This window comes from Sparus aurata, chromosome 22, assembly GCF_900880675.1.
Source record: "Sparus aurata chromosome 22, fSpaAur1.1, whole genome shotgun sequence".
Taxonomy (NCBI): Eukaryota; Metazoa; Chordata; class Actinopteri; order Spariformes; family Sparidae; genus Sparus; species Sparus aurata.
In genome coordinates, this window is record NC_044208.1 from 13,281,703 (window position 1) to 13,298,206 (window position 16,504).

A 16,504-nucleotide genomic window follows, 5' to 3' on the forward strand; every position below is an offset into this window, starting at 1 on the left:
GTGAGGCTGCGTTTGGACTGACAGAAATGTCTTTCTGAACAAGGCCTTTCTGAGGACATCAGTCGGGAGCAAATCAACTTAAGTGTTTTCTCAGACCATTTTTAAGTCTCACTCCCAACTTGTCAAATACTGATGCGTTGAGAATGTAGGTCAGGCCGCCCACCATCCCAATGCGTCAGTATTTGACAAGTGGGAGGCCAAAATCATGAGTAATCTAAGAGTTGGGAATGAGACTCAAATAAAATCAACTTTTCTTACAAAAAGGACCCTTAAAGAACTTCTAGAATGAAACGTTTTTCTTATCCCTTTCATCATCTTGTAACCACTCAGATCTGGGAAGCACTGCTGTAAAGCAACACAAGTCATTATTTGTCTTTAAATAGCGAAAACAAAAACTAAATCCCAAATTAAAACCAATTTACTAGTTTCTTCCTGAGATTTCAACACATCATTATCACACAGAGTTTGCTCAGTTGTCATGAGATGTCACTGGTGACATGTGAGCTCAGTAGAAGTTTAAGGAACTCTGTTAAAACCTAACTCTTACACCAAAATACAACAGAAATCTCTGGAGAAAAGCTAGAAACTTGACTTTCAGTTGGGATCGTTCTGTCAAATGTTGTTACTGAATATAACCCATCATTACGCCAGTTCAGCAACTATGATGGACTCATCAAGAACTGAGGACATTATCACAAACAAACTTTAATATAGACTTGACTGTCCGCTTTATTAAAAGTAAAGCCAGTTACACTCTAGAGATCTCGAAAAGCAACCACACAGCTCTTTCATCCTTTTAACTGCCAATGATTTTCAATTTTAATTTATACACCTTTAGGCACGTAATGTACAGTGTGTGAATTCTGGCCAAACGGTATGACACACAATAATTCAAAACATGATGAAGGCCATGTGTTCACTCTAAAACAAATAAGATAGTCTGAAATAAAAACACAGTTGTTATATAGCATTGCAATTTATTTATCTAGACTTTTTAGTTAAATAAGAATTCATCAGTCTTAAAATTCAATTAATCTTCATTCACAGTCATATCACTGAAATTGAAAAAAAAAACAAAAAAAAAGAAGAAAATCTCTGTATATATGTTCTCTTTCAGGTAGTGGAATTAGCAGCAGTGGGAAAATGCACACTGTAGGGTTAGCACAGAAAAGATGGATGACTAGTAGAGCCACATGTTGAAAGTAAAGAGCAAATGAAGGATAACAGCTTCTGCAGGGTTTAAGAAATTTTTATCAGTGCAGTATGAAAAAAAATCTTATTTTTTCTCAGTTTTCAATAGCATATTAGAAATCAAGATGTGCTTAAAACATCTATCAATAAAGAAAACTGTACAATAGACCCAGAGGGGGAAAAAACATGACACTTAAAAATCTTGCTTCCATGGCGTAACTCAAGCTTCGTTAGGCAGACTGAGCAGACGTGTATAGTACTACCTCCTCTTGGCAGCCGGCCTCGTGCCCTTGCTGCTGCCACCTGCCTTGCTGGAGCCCTTGGAGCCGGAGAAGAATTTGGTGACGAGCTCGGAGACGTCTGGAAGCTCGGGGTTGGGGCTCAGCATGTGCATGGACTGCTCAATTTCCTGTGAGGATGGCAGTGAAATGAAAACAGTGAGAAAACAGCAGAACTGAAGGCTGGGGACCGACGCTAGAGAGTGATTTTAACAATTCCAACACAAAATCATTTGCTCGGAGTTATGATGTCTTCTCGCAAGACAAAGGAAGGACAGGCTACCATACATTTAAGGTGTTCCTTTGACATTATAAACTATTCTTTCAGGAACTTGCTGGTAAATACATTTGTATTCAACAGATCGGAGTGTATCCAAGAGAAAGATGAGAAACTGCATAATGACGTCAATGTGCATACAATATTTATAAAATAACCCTTTAGGCTATAAAGGATTCCTCACCTTTCTCATCTCCGGGTCATTTGTGTTGACCACCTTGGGCAGCAGAACTATGATCAGCAGGGGCAGAACCATCATCATAACCTGCACAAGCAACAAAAACAGTGAATTTCAACAAACGAGCAAGAAGCAAACGTGAGTTAATTGTTTCAAACATTTGTTTAGGAAAAGTGTTAAAAGTTTGTTGGTTCCAGCTTCTTAAATGTTTTGGTCACATGTGATTTAACGTTCCCTTTTGTCACAGATTTAGCAGATCTTTTTTTTAACAAATACGTTTATCAACATATCTTGTTTGTGGTGCGGAGATTTAAATGACGGAAAGCATGCATTTGCACCTTTATTCCTGTTAATAATTGTTAAGAAATTCAAATCAAAATGCATTATTGGTATCAACGAAATGAAAATACAAGGCGCACCATTGCAATCGGGTGAAAAATTAGTCTTGAACCCTGCGTCAGACATATTTGTCAAGCTCAGTGCAACCTCATCTACTTTCTTTACCATTGGGTTCATGAGGAAGTCTGTCCAGCCCCAGGTTTCTCTCTTCATGAAGTAGGTGTGAGGGCCATTCGCCCTGATTTGAAGAGGATACTGTTGACGGATGACTTCTGATGTCTTGATGTAGTTCACAAGACGCGCCCTGTGAAGTGACACATGGTTACTTGACTTTAATAAAGGCGGACTCAATTGAAATGAAACATTTGTGTGTGTGCCTTGTTTTCTGTCTTCTCACCAATAGTAAGAGCTTACCTCATTTTGCCCTTTGATGTGATATCGACACGTACTGGCTCAAATCTGTAATTAGGGCTAACAACTTCCACAACATAGGATCCTGAGGGGACGTCATTCACAGCAAAACTGCCATCAGTTCTGAAAGAAGAGAATGTAAAAATGACAAAACAGTCAGATAAGTGAAACGGGGGTGTTGAGTCAGCTTTATGGAAATTCTCTCTCTCTCTCTATCCATCTATCTATCTATCTATCTATCTATATATATATATATATATATATATATATATATATATATATATATATATATATATATATATATAATATTCCATATATATATATATACACACTGAAATGTGTTATTTGTCCACCCCATTCATATCAATGGGGGCAGACAGCTGTCAGTGAAAGACAATTTAACTCTGTTGAGATAGAAGTATATAATAAACAATAAGTTTGATTGGCTTTATCCAGATCAACTGTGAGGATTTGCTGAAGAAAAATGTGCAATTAAATAACTCTGAAGTAGTACATCTTCATCTATATGATGTAGAGGAGCAATGATCAATGAATTAGTTGCTCAAAAGAAAATGAATTGCCAGCTACTATCCTAGTCGATTAATCATTTCAGTCATTTTTCAAGCAATTTTCCCACTTGTACAAAAGTAATAATTTGCTGCTTTTCTTCATCATTTATGACAGTAGATCAAACATCCGTGCGTTGAGGACTATTTGGTTTGACAAAATAACCAATTTAAAGGAATCAACAAAATTGTGATAAGGATTTTTTATTTTCATGACTATGGAATTGATTAAAAAGCCTAATATGGTTGAAAAGGGTTGAATTCGGTGGAAAACTTTCTTATATAAAGGCAATTCAAATATGTGCTTTTATCTCAGCCAAATTCACACATTTACATAGGTGACTGTAAACAACTGTAACACATGAATGGTTGCGATGTTGCGTGTGAAGCCTTTGATTTAAATGTGCTACCACCTACACATCAGTGGTTGTTATTGCAGTAACAGGCACGTCTCTTGTGGCCACGGCTTGTTTTGGTTACAGCCGCTGCGAGATAAAGGCCTGGTTGAGCTTATAATGACGTTAACATCACAGTTCAGTGAAGGACAGGTAACAATGAAATAACCATGCTCTTGCCCTGGCTGGCATGAGTTACAAACACATAATTATTAAGCTGTAAATTAGCCAGGACAGTCAGAAGCTGCCATCTGCCAACTGCAGCTGCCGTGCGGTTACCAGAAGTAGCACGTCAGGCTACCCTTTAAGCTAGCTGACTATGCTACTGCTACTTAGCTTCGCTAACAGGTTAGCTAGCTAGCTAGCTAGCGGGTATAACGTTAACTTGGGCTGTTCCTTACCTGAAAAATCCCACGTATTCTTCACCTTCCACTAAGATTCTGGCCGCGGAGACCCAGTCTTGTGTTTTAACCCCCGGAACTATCGCTCTGCCCTCGATTTTGAACCTATCTCCGTTCGGCTGTGTCGATACACCTGCGCCAGGCCCCGTTTCCATGTCGGTGAAACACCACGCCACGACGAGCACAGCCTGAATAAAAAGCCATAACAGCGGTACTCTGTCCCTGTGCAACATGTCGTCTGTCTTTATCGAATTAAAACCAGGTCTGACTGTCTGTGCGTCAACATGTATTCAGGAGCAGTTCGGAGAAGGAGCGGAAGGCTCGGCACATCAGCTGGCTCTGCGGAAAATGACGTCACGTACAAAAAAAACTTTATTGTACCAACGGACAATCACAAACACGTCGCCGCCATCTTGGTTGGGTCTCCTCACTCTAGGCTCGCACCAGAGTCCATCCGAGTAAACGGAGAGCGAGCAACTATGCCCGTATTTTGTGCAGCTTACGGTTGCAACAACCGGCGCAGTATTGTCACCAGATCGCGTGGGATTACCTTTCACAAGTAAGAATGAACAATAATTTTGGTTATTTTACCATTTATAATATTATTATGTCATCGTAACTAACGTTACTTACGTGTAACGTTATTACAGCAGGAACTGGTACTCTCTCTCTCATTGTCTCTTGCTGTTTTTTTTTCTTCTTAACATTTTGAAGGTTTTCCCAGTGATACAAGCTTGAGGAGGCAATGGGAAGTTGCTGTAAGACGGGAGGCTTTTGGTGCAGTCGTCAAAGCTCTGTAGTGAGCACTTCAAGCCTGATGATTTTGACAGGACGGGTCAGATTGTCAGGCTTAGAGATGGTGCGACCCCATCTGTCTTCAACTTACCATGTCACCTCCAAAGAGTAGGTGTATTTTTACTCTACATGCTAACAGAGATGTCTATGATTCATATGTAAAACAAAAGTTAATATCACACTTTGCTAAACATGTTTAGCAAGTGTTTTTTTTTTTTTTTACTGTTAGTTCTTTCTGCATGTTTAGGAATTAGTGATGTATTGTGTATTACAATACACTGTGGGATACTAAAACCTTTTCAAGTGTTTTTAATGAAGTTGTTTTTAAGTATTATGTTTTTTGTATTTTAGCCTGTAGTGACAAGGAACACAAAAACTTCAAGGAAAGCTGAAGAGAGCCTACCAGTGGACCTTTCTCAGCATTTCCCTGAAAGTGAACCTCAGCCCAATGATGTGAGTATTTGTAGGCTATTTGACATGTCCCATACAGCTGTGAGCATCATGGCTCTGGTCATATCAAAATCTCTCCCTTGCTTTCTGCAACTCTTTTCAGACATACTCACATATACACTTTTTATATGTTATAACTAGATAAATACACACGTGAACACATACACACCCTCATTCACTGACACGCTCTCTCACATTACGCATCCTTTCTCTCTTTCCCATACTCATGGTGCTGGCAGTGATATTACGGGTAAGAAATTAAGAATGTGTGCCTGCACATGTGCAGTGCTATGCACCAAACAACTGTGAGTGGTATGATATAAACATCACTGAAAATATTTTCATCCTTCTTTCTACTAGGACCACTCCTATGCATTGCCCAATTCTCCTACTCGTCTTAAGGCCAGACTCGGTGAAGCTTTGGCTAGAGTGGAGAGTCTAGAGCGGGAGATGCAAAATGCAAAGGCCCGAGAACGGAGAGCAAAGAAAACCGTACAGAGTCTTCTGGAAGATCTGAAGGAGAAGAACCTTATAAATATAAATGAGGAGTTGTGTCCTTACTTGGGGAGCACATTGCAGAAACCCAATTTGGAATTGAGAACCATCATTTCTTGCTTATTTCATTTGTGGTGTCTGAATTTCACAAAGTAAGGCTGCACCACATCGCCAAATTAACTACCCTGGAGTTACAGAGTGCCAGCATACACAAGTACCTGTGCAAAACAGTTTTTAAAGGGTTTTAGCTCCCCAGCCCCAGTTGCAAGTCTGACAGGGTAGTGTAAAACGCTGGAATGACCTGGAATTGTAACGTTTACTTTTCCAGGCCGTTAAAAAGATGTACTAAGCTGCTACAGTATGGCGGTTGCGCTGATATGTCAGCTCCAATAGGCAGCGTCAGCCTATGAGGCATCTACGTGCATTATGTCTATGTGTCTGATGTTGATGTACAGTACTTACATATTTGATAAACTTTCTCAAATGACACCTTTAAAAGAGTCTATCCCGGTTTATTTTTGATGACTCTGATATATGTATATTTGTATGTGTATATATGTATATGACATATATACATATTAAAATATATTTATTGGTAAAAAATGTACTGTAACACTTAACAGTTACATGAAATTATTTTGTTGATCATTTTTTACCACTTATCATATCCATAAAGCCAGATTTAGCAACTCTAAACTTTTATTCATCGTGTTTTGAAACACTATAACACCATAGACTTAACACGATATAAACTGTTTTTTTCTTTGGAAAAAAGGAGGCTGCAAAAACTAATCTTTTTATTTCAGAACTCTCCCTGGCTCTGTGCTTGTTTGTCTGCTATATTAGAGGTGCATTATGTAGTTTTGGAGAAGACATTTTCATCGTCATTGAACTAATTTGTTTATGCCCAAAAACACTAAATAGACAAAATGTCTTGGTTTTCCAGTACTGAATAAACAAACTGACAACACAAGCCCTTTTCACACAGAGTGGCCACATTATGGCCGCAGCAGCGGTTCGCCAGTTCTCTGCCGTTGTTTGTTCACACAGACACATGCAGCTCCAGTGCATAATTCACACAGCAAGCCAGCTCTGCGGATCCAAAAGAGGTGTGGCAGTATTCATGACGTCTGTGAGTGTGTTTTTAGTGTGTTTCCCCAGGGTTCCCCCTTTCAATCTAAACATATAGCCACTGACTGTTTATAATCTTATAGATGCAGTTATAATGTGTTGTGCTTGCCCACCAAAAATCCTGGAAAGTGACAAAGTAAAATTTTTTGCATAAATTACATTATTACATAATCACCATCAGTAAACTTGACGCTGTCACTGGTTTGGGAGGGAGGCTGTTTTCTTCTGTGGGAAAGTTCACTGAATTCTCAGTTGGGAGGGCTGACCATCACAGTGATTATTTTCAAGACATTAATTACAACCACACAATTGTGGGAAGAGACAAACACTTGCTGAGTATGAGTCTTTTTGCTGGGGACAGAGGCTGGTTTTTGGGGAGAAATGTGATGAAGAGCTGGTAGGACAGACAGGATGATAGACACTTCTCCACCTATTACTGCGGTATTTTTCATATATGTTGCCTAAGACACTACCGGTTACTACATTACTGTTGTTTGGTCATGTAACATTGCTTTGTGGGTCATTACTCTTAATCTTTTTGAGTGAAGGATCTGTTTAGTTATCACAGTGTGAACATCATCAGACTGACACTCCTGATGTTCACACTGTGATAACTAACCAGGTCCCAGAATGTGTCATATTGTATCGTTAATTTTATGTTAAACCATTATGTATTGTGTTGCAGAGATATCTGTGGAAATTAGCATGCTAACCAGCTAGCCCCAGGCCTGAAAACCTTTCTCCCAGTGGTCAAAACCTCCTGTGCTAGTGGTATAAACACTAACACTCTTGAAGTAGTGTGGCTAGCTGCGCGGCTAATGCCCCTATCACAGGGACTCGTTCCAACAGGCAAACCCTGTTTTGACAAAACGACCTGGCGCAAACATAGTTCACCTTAAAAAGACCACTAGAATAGTGTGACACGCAGCACAAGAGAGAAGCGTCGCCAGTTGGCCGTTCCATAGTAAAAAAAAAATGTTTTGCTGGCGAAAATCTCATTCTTGTATAGGGAGGGGGAAAAAAATTTGGCCTGGCTTCTTTGCATGTCTTTAAATTAATCACATTCGTTTTAGGCGCTTAACCCAGGATGCACCTATGAAGCCCCTGAAAAGAAGTGTTAGAGGAGGCTTGGTTTGCACATGGTAAGGTGAACCCTGGCATTAAGATGGCTGAATCCATGCAATAGAAAAGGTAACAGTGGCTAGCTTTTATGTTTGTGCCATTAGCCAACTAGCAAGATTCAGCATGTAGGCTGCTAGCTCGGAGGCTGTCATCGTTTCACTCAGCAACTCAACTCAAATGACATGCTTCATGCAGAGTCTACATCCAGTGAGTCAAAGTATGTACCTCTAACATCAGCTACAGCTAGGGTTGCCACCTGTCCAGTTTTTCCCAGAATTGTGCTATTCATTTATTTATTTTTTATAAATCAGCTGTCTGTGAAAATATAAATCTCTCCCACAATTTGTCCCATTTTTTAAGGGGAAAATGCAAACACAAAAGGAGAGGCAGGAGACGTGGTCCAACACAGTCCAGAAGAAAGCCAAAGAGCAGCTGCAGAGCCACCTAACAGCTGTGAAAAACTCCAGCAAACACTGATGGAGAGGAAGCATGAGTGGTCCATAAGGAGCGCAAAATGGGATCATGGATTAAACTGTTTTAAAGCTCTGGGTCTTTGCCGGGTGCTCTGGTTCGGACGTTCACACAGATGCGGACAGTTGGTGCTGGATCCCTGCACTCAAAGGGCAGTGTGAGTGGGGCTAGTTTCACACAGTTTTTTTTTTTTTTTACATTTTAAAACCAGCGACCATCCACCTCAGTTGTTCAGGTGAATGCCGAGACATTTCTTTGCTGGAAAACTCCAGAAATGTTATGCGACCTACTCAAAGCACGGGGTTGAGTAGATAATGACATTTGTACGAAATCTTCCTTTAAGCTCATTTCTCCTGAAATGTAAAAGTCCATTCTTACACCATTCTTCTTCATTTATACAAAAACATAAGAGATGACATTTGATTTATCAAATTTATTTAAAAGAAGATTAAAAGAATCACCTGTTTTTACATTATACAGTCAAATGTCATATGAAGAGGCAAAATAAAAAAAAAAAAACAAGGAGGTCTAATAATTTAAGACTGTTGCAGATTCAAGTTCCTGATTCCGGTGGACCCAGGCGCAAAACATCAACACAAAGGAGCATTCAATACATCCACAAGTGCATTTGCATTCAATGGCAAAGAGTGGTGTAGTGAGAGACAAAGAGCTTGGCACTTCATAGAGCGACATTACGCCCAGTCTCATGGAGGTCCACTTAATATGCCCCTTCACAAGACGGTCCACTTCAATGTGAAGCAGTCATTTGCTGTGTGTTTTTTTTACATGTAGAAAGGCTCCTCAGCCCTCCCTAAGAGTCTCCAGCTCTAACCGAGGGAGACGTCTGAATTGTCAAGTTCAGTCCCAGTGAGAGGTTTAAGTGGCCAAAAGAACCAGTCCATTTCTCTGGCATGATTATCAGTTCAAAACACAGCCATGATCCCGCAGTAGTGGTCACATCCTCAGAGTGCTACATTGACAACTGTCAGGGCAGCTGTGACAGATAAGCCTCAATGGCCTGTAACATGAAGAAAAGATAACACAATAGTTGTTGTTACAGCCACTGAAATAGTGTGCATACTTTAAATATAACTTTGTGTTACACACCAACGGTTCATAAATCTGGGTTCAAACCCACACAAGATACTGGAATATTACCGACTATGAGAAGGAATGTTTCAGTTGACAGTAAATTTACTCCCTTTTAAAATAGCTGATGAAAGGCCTCTTTTATTGTTTGATGCTTTCCCCCCTTGTAATAGGGTGTGTAGATGGAAACAAATGAACCACAACCCAAATACAGACTCAACTATTGTTACAAATGATCACAGTGAACCTAGAGTTTTTTTTAGGATGGTAGTGGTTAAGTGTCCACCCAAAATCAACATAGCGTGCGGGGAAAAAAAGGAAGCGGAACCTGTATGTATCTATGTGACAAAATGTTAATTTAGTTGATTCAACTCTATTTTAAGTATTTAAGCTTTGTCCATAACAGAAAGAAAAAAATGTGTGCTTTAGTTAAAAGAAAAATTTTAAAAACACTTTCACTAAACTTTGAGTAACCACTGAACAGCTGAATACTCCAATGTCTAAATGGACTACTTATTTCTTTTTTTAAAAATTTTTTCTGTGATTTTCCACATCCAGACAGCTAACCTCGATAAGTACTATGATAAAAATGGTATCTTACCTTTGCCAATTCTCCCGTGGATCCTGGAACCAAACATAACCGGGCACCATCCTTCCACAAGTCCTTCAGCCGCTGCTTCATGACTTCAATATTCCTGCCATAAATGTAAAACATTACATTACTAATATTTAGTGAGTTCACACAGGAACACAGACAGTGACAGGAGAAACCAAAAACACCCTCTCACATAGCACTGCAGAGAGCTAGGGCTGAAAATTCATCAAAATTGCATCGAAATTGTGATAGGAACAAATGCAATATCCAAATGACAGGAGCTGTGATTATTTGATAAATATAAAACGCATCATAAATAGAACATTGTGGTCCTAAAGAGATGCCCTAGCCTACAAATCCTGTTCTCGAGAGATAAGGGAATATGCTTGTTTGGTAGAGACCTTAGCAAAAATCATAATTTATTAATTTTTTTCCCCAACTGAAATTAAATGTAAAATAACCATTCCCACCAGCACCCTGACTAATATCACAATGTATCCATCTGTCACAATAATGCCAACATGACCCACTGAAGTTCAAAACTTCAGTCAGAGGTGTATGTGTCTATTACTTACACATTACCTCCGACTTAGAAACTCCATAAATGTTATGCTAACTTCATCTGCACTACTGTCAGCTCCTACTAGAAAAACCTGACAAATGTTTTATTTACTGCATATCAACTACTATAAAAATCTCATTTGTTAATAAGCAAATTGGGCAGGGGTCAAACTACAAGACAGAAAAACGAAACACTTAATAAAATATTGAGTCTGTTCTGTTTGGAATAGTGCAATATTATTAAATATTGTACAGTGGTTGTCCAGTAGTTGTCATTGAGGGACTAAGGTTTTACTGAAGCATGCACTGCCCACCTGTCTTCTGAACGACTGTCCCGCAGTCTTTTCTCATTCTTTGAAAGTTCTGGCCACCACTTCTTGATGACGGATTGAACCCAGTGTAAACCAACATTTAACTGTCTGCAATAAAAACAGAAAGTTATGCAGATGAGTTTTTAAAGAATTAAATCAAAAAGGTGAAAATTCTGTTACCCAGGTCATTAGATACAAGTGCTAAGTCAAAGACATTTCATCAGTTGTCCAAAAGGATTCATTAGTTATTCATCAGACTGGCTGAAGCTTTTTTGATGAGAAGTGAATCATCTTAAAACTAAAAAAAAACAAACAAATATCATCTCTAAATCTAATGTCAAAGAGACAGATAATTAAACATACATGCAATTTCACAGTTACACTTACTCTTCATATTTGCTGGCAAGAATCACTTTTACTTGGGGCATGAGGTCAACGCAGCAGCCCAGTGACAAACATGGTGCTTCAGTCTGAAGGCTGAAACAAGAAAACATAAAAAGAAGGAAAGAAAATGAACTGATAATCAGAATTGTTGGCAATAACAGAGGGAGGAAAGAAAACAGCCACTAGATGATCAATCATGAGTTCTCAAGAGAATAACAGGACTGAGGATACATCTTCTAGATTATAACTAACCTAACAAATGTGCATGGACTGTTGTTTAAAACCATATGGCACTTTTCAAAAAAAAAAAAAAAAAAAAAAACTACTTCATGATATTTTTCACATGTTCAGATCAAATGAAGAACAGATACATGGCTTGATCGAAAACCATTAGTTGCAGCCCCAGTGATGCTACAGGTTGGCTCTATTGTGCAGTCCAGTCATTATAAGTGAAGCTGAATTATCAAAGAAGCGAAAATGCAAAAAAACACCCAGTTGACACTCACTCGTTTGTTAAGACAGGTAAGCAGTCAAGCAGCACCCCTGTGTCTTGAATTCTGGGAAAGCATAAAATGATTGAAGATGAAGAATGTTATGTAATCGAGGAATGAAGACAAACCACCAAAATGCAGTTTTAGCTGCAGGAGTTTTACCTTATTAAGTAGGCCACTAATTCACTGGCGTTTCTTCGCCATAATGTTTGGGCTACTTTTAGTCGTAGATTCCTTCCGAAAAGGACATGAGTCATAGCTTCATGGTCCTTTGATAGCTGTGTGAACAGACAGACAATGCACAAAGGGAATTCAAATTAAGATTATTGAATTTGCAGCATAAAAGAGCACTAGTTTTAACTGTGACACTCACCTCTGTAAAGTCGCTGTACTTGGAGCTGGCCCCTGCCATCTTGGAGGCCTCTGCAGAGTTCACAGGGAGCCCACAGTTGTCATTGTAGTACATGCCCCGCACATCATCGGAGCACGTCAGCTCATTTTCTTTGTTGGCCATGCCGCGGTCACTGGCACGGCCTACATCTGATGTTTTGCGGTGCAGCTTCGAGCCCACCTCCGCCACTGGACAACCCTTCCTCTTCGCAGATGTCAGTCGCTTCGCTTTGCCTGGGTTTTGTGCTCCGTAGTGGACTTGAAATCTGCCGAGTGGAAAGTCAACACGATCAGATTCGAAGCCGTATTTGTTTGGAAAACCATTCAAATAAAAAGCCACAGAGATGGTGAGAATGCTTATGGAAAGGTGCCTTAATGCTCCAGTGACTGAGTGGGATGATCTGTGGAACACCGATAATGAGAGTGATCATAATAAGATGAATCCCACAGGTGTGGATCAGAGACTCACCTTTCTTTATCTAATTCTTCCTTATTTCTAATATCCACCTAAAACAAAAGGATAAGGGATGAGGCCACTACAACTACAATACCACTGAACTGTACTTCACAGTCACCAGGATATAACAGACAAGTGGACCACTATTTACACAATAAGCCGTCGTGTTTGCTTTCATATCACCATACCTGCTTCATGTTCTTTTCAGCAGAAAGGTGCAGGCAGGTTCGCAGAATGCCATTGGATTTATCCCGGTTGATGTTAAAGACTTCCCGTTACCGGACATGCTAGACAGGCCATGCTTACCAGCTGCCACAACACGGGAAACTGTTGGACAAACAATTGTGGAACAGTTATTGGTGAATCTGTCTCAGTTGCAAGAGTCACAGTCAATTGTCATGGCCTAACAACTTACGGGTTGGCTAGCTGGACACCCAACATGCGGTCTAAAATTGCAGCAGTGTGTCTAAAACGACCAAAAGCGAAGCATTCAAATGAGATAAACAACACAAAAAAGGCTAAGTTTGACTTATAAAGGCGTTGGCCCCCGCTGTAAAAGCACTGACGTTAGCTAGGTGAGCTGCAACAAGTCACAAATGTTGCTCTACATTAGACACAAGTTAAGGCAGCGTGCTTTCTTAAAAACAAGACAACAGATGTTTGTAGGAGAGCAATGCCGCGTTTCATTACGCACCTGGGCTAAAAGTTAGCTTATGTTCCAAGCTAGCGCAGAGCTACCGTTAGCTCTGACGCTAGCTCACAGCTCAACTATCAAGGATACACGGAGACGTTGAAAGTGAGTATCTGGGCCGCTAGTAGCGAGCTAACGCTAACGTTAGCTAGCTAGCCTTCCCAAACTCAGACAACATATGGCTTCAAAGATGACAGTTCGTAGATTACTTTCACCACCGAAACATTAAAGTTGAAAACCAACCGGGTCATTCTGTGGGGTGTCACGAAGTCTCGCCAGGTATGCAAATCCAAAACGTGAAAAACTGGTTAAACTTCACAGCTGCTCCTCTGTAGTGTAGGTTCGCTAGCGTTTAACAGTTTTACCATTCAAATGAATACACCGCCGGTGTGTGGGGATTGTGGGATTGATTTTGGAAAAGAAATGCTGAAGACTTAGCGACGCCTGCTGGACATTAAGGAGCAAAGTTAAACCCTAATGTTGCTATGGCGCCGCCCAGTGCCATGTAGTCTTTACTGCAGGAGGAAGGAGGAGGAGGAGTAAGAAGAAGAGGAAGAAAAGGAAGAGGAAGAAGAAAAGGAAGAAGAAGAAGAAGAAGAGGAGGAGTAATAAGGAGAAGAAGAGGAAGAAGAAGATGAGGAGGAAGAAGAAGAAGAAGAACAGGAAGATGATGAAGAAGAGGAAGAAGAAGAAAGGAAGAGGACAAAGAAGAGGAAGAAGAAGAAAAGAGAGAAGAAGAGGCATACTAAAAGGGAAAAGAAGAATAAGAGGAAGAAGAAGATAAAGAAAAGGAAGAAGAAGAGGAGGAGTAAGAAGAAGAAGAAGAGAAGGAAGAAGAAGAGAAGTAAGAAGAAGAAGAAGAAGAGGAAGAAGAAGAAGAAGAGGAGAAGTAAGAAGAAGAAAAGGAAGAAGAAGAAGAAAAGGAAGAGGATGAAGAAGAGGAAGAAGAAGATGAGGAATAGGATGAAGAAGAGGAAGAAGAAGAAAAGAGAGAAGAAAAGAGAGAAGAAAAGGAACACTAAAAGGGAAAAGAAGAAGGAGAAGATGTTTTTACAGATTGTTTAGATTACTACTGCCTTTTGGAAGCTTGAGAATTTTTTCCCTACTGATCAAAAAAAGTCTTATCGAGCTAATGATAACACAATTTATGTGTTCATTATATTTTCTATTATCATTCTATTTGTCATACTAATGCAGTGGAGTAAAAAAGTACAACATTTGCCTCTGAAATATGGTGAAGTAGTAAAGTAGAGTCGCAGTAGAAAGTGATAGAAAGTTTTCTCAAACAAACCCCTCAAAATTCCTAAAATATTTTTTTTGAGAATGTAATATATATTTAAATGTATCAATTTCTATGATCGTGTGATCTCGTGTTTGACCTGTTGAATGAGATAGATAAATTAATAGTCATATTGCATATGAGTTATGCATACAACTATTTCCAGCCATTCTGGACTTATAAGACACAGATAATTGATTAAAAAACAATAGACCTAACACTGATATCATTTAAATCTGATATGAAAAATCATACAAAGGCTCTTTGAAAGAACATCCTGTTGTTTTTCAGGCTTTAGAGGCAAAGTTGGCAAATTTAAACTTATCCTCATCAACCAACCAGTCAAATGTGTAAATGTATGTACGGCAGAAGATCTCAAGGCCATTTCATGAAGAAATGAAGCTACATTCCCCTTCGTTCCCCTGAATGCTTTTAAATCTGGAATAAGCCAGCTGCATTTTATGATTCAATGCCATGGTTTTTATTATGATTTATCTGAAATAGAATAAAATATTAAAAAAACTACCCTTTTTCATAAAGATATTGTGCTGCAGCGAGGAGTCGAATTTCAGAATGATCCAAGTTAATGTAACCAGCCACCATCTTGACTTATACCTTCCTCTTTGTCCTCAAAACACTCCTCAGAAGAAAGCAGTCGCTGTCATTATAGTGAATAACCACTCTACATCTTTAGTCTTGTGTATAATAGCTTCCTGACCTCCTGTAGAAGACCGGTTAGAGCAAAACATATAAAATGAATGAAATAAATCAACATTGAGACAGTGTTGCATAACTTAACATTTTTGGAAGAAGAGTGGCAGCAGAAAAGAAAAGTGCAGGAGTAGGGCCAGGGCTGTAAACCTTGAATGATAATCTTACGACGACGTTAGGATTTAAATTGACCTCGGGTGTACCTGCCTTTACAACCCCACCTGCTTATTGTCACACACGCAAAATTGAATCTCTGCTGTTGACATAAGTTTTTCCATTCAAATCGTTCATTCTTTTCGTGCCTCACAATTGAATCATTCAGTCCTTTGGTCACGATACATAACCCTGAGCAGTGTTCCGTCACGAAAAGGAAACAGAATCACGGGTTACAGAAGAGACGGAGCCGAGATAACGACATATTTTAATCACCTCCGATGTGCTCCGCTCTGTCTTGCTTTCCCTGAAACAACGAAAAGATAAAGAATAAAAATGCGGGATGACATGAGTTTATCTGTTTACATGGAAAAATGACCACAGATCTGTTGCGTATTCCACTTCAGAGTTCATTAGAGAGCGTTCTTGTACAAGTAGTGTATGTCTCACAGTATTAGACATTAGCTTCAACCCGCTATGATACAGTACTCTTCTCTTCTTTTTCTCACCACCCAACCATTCAATGAATTGTTCAAACAATATCTAAACTGTTTATGAGAGTGAGTGCGTAACAAAAACCTTCTGTTTCTTCTCATTTGTACATGTGGCACAAAATAATCGAATGGATAACATTCATTTTTGCGAAGCTGGACAAAACTGGCTATCCGAAGGTGAATTTGATTTATTTTGTTTAGTTTGAGTTCAGTCTGCTGTAGCTGTATTTTGTTTTGGAAATATTCAGTCAGGTCTCATTCACAGCTTTCTGGCCCCTGATAGAACACACCTGCTCGGCCACGCACCGTCGCAAAATGGATTATGTGAAGACTTTTGCTCATGCAAGTCCTCCACGTGCCGTATGCAGAGCATACATGAGCATACGCACATGAATACA

General features: G+C 39.5%; 2 protein-coding genes and 1 long non-coding RNA gene across 5 annotated transcripts; 1 reads left to right on the forward strand and 2 right to left on the reverse strand.

Moving 5' to 3' along the window:
- Window positions 1-711: 711 nt before the first annotated feature.
- On the reverse strand, window positions 712-4,416 carry emc7b (ER membrane protein complex subunit 7b). The gene is made up of 5 exons (XM_030404955.1): window positions 4,037-4,416; window positions 2,678-2,797; window positions 2,429-2,567; window positions 1,931-2,011; window positions 712-1,600 (listed from the first exon to the last, which is right to left on the reverse strand). Exons 1-5 carry the CDS (start codon window positions 4,267-4,269, stop codon window positions 1,451-1,453), a joined length of 723 nt encoding a protein of 240 aa, XP_030260815.1. The 5' UTR covers window positions 4,270-4,416; the 3' UTR covers window positions 712-1,450.
- Window positions 4,417-4,424: 8 nt separating this feature from the next.
- Window positions 4,425-8,695, forward strand: LOC115573886 (uncharacterized). 2 transcript variants are annotated; one of them, XR_003982367.1, is made up of 5 exons: window positions 4,425-4,595; window positions 4,751-4,939; window positions 5,183-5,284; window positions 5,642-6,908; window positions 8,390-8,695. It is a non-coding gene; the product is annotated as an uncharacterized LOC115573886 (long non-coding RNA). The 2 variants fall into 2 exon arrangements; XR_003982368.1 differs by having other exon boundaries at window positions 5,642-6,885.
- Window positions 8,696-9,019: 324 nt separating this feature from the next.
- Window positions 9,020-13,980, reverse strand: katnbl1 (katanin p80 subunit B-like 1). 2 transcript variants are annotated; one of them, XM_030404953.1, is made up of 10 exons: window positions 13,713-13,973; window positions 12,967-13,105; window positions 12,791-12,828; window positions 12,305-12,587; window positions 12,094-12,209; window positions 11,947-11,997; window positions 11,444-11,533; window positions 11,060-11,164; window positions 10,191-10,284; window positions 9,020-9,518 (listed from the first exon to the last, which is right to left on the reverse strand). In XM_030404953.1, the coding sequence occupies exons 2-10, from the start codon at window positions 12,973-12,975 to the stop codon at window positions 9,486-9,488; spliced, it is 819 nt and encodes a 272-aa protein (XP_030260813.1). In that variant the 5' UTR covers window positions 12,976-13,105; window positions 13,713-13,973; the 3' UTR covers window positions 9,020-9,485. The 2 variants fall into 2 exon arrangements, with proteins under 2 accessions (XP_030260813.1, XP_030260814.1); XM_030404954.1 differs by lacking the exon at window positions 11,947-11,997 and having other exon boundaries at window positions 13,713-13,980.
- Between the last annotated feature and the right edge of the window lie 2,524 nt (window positions 13,981-16,504).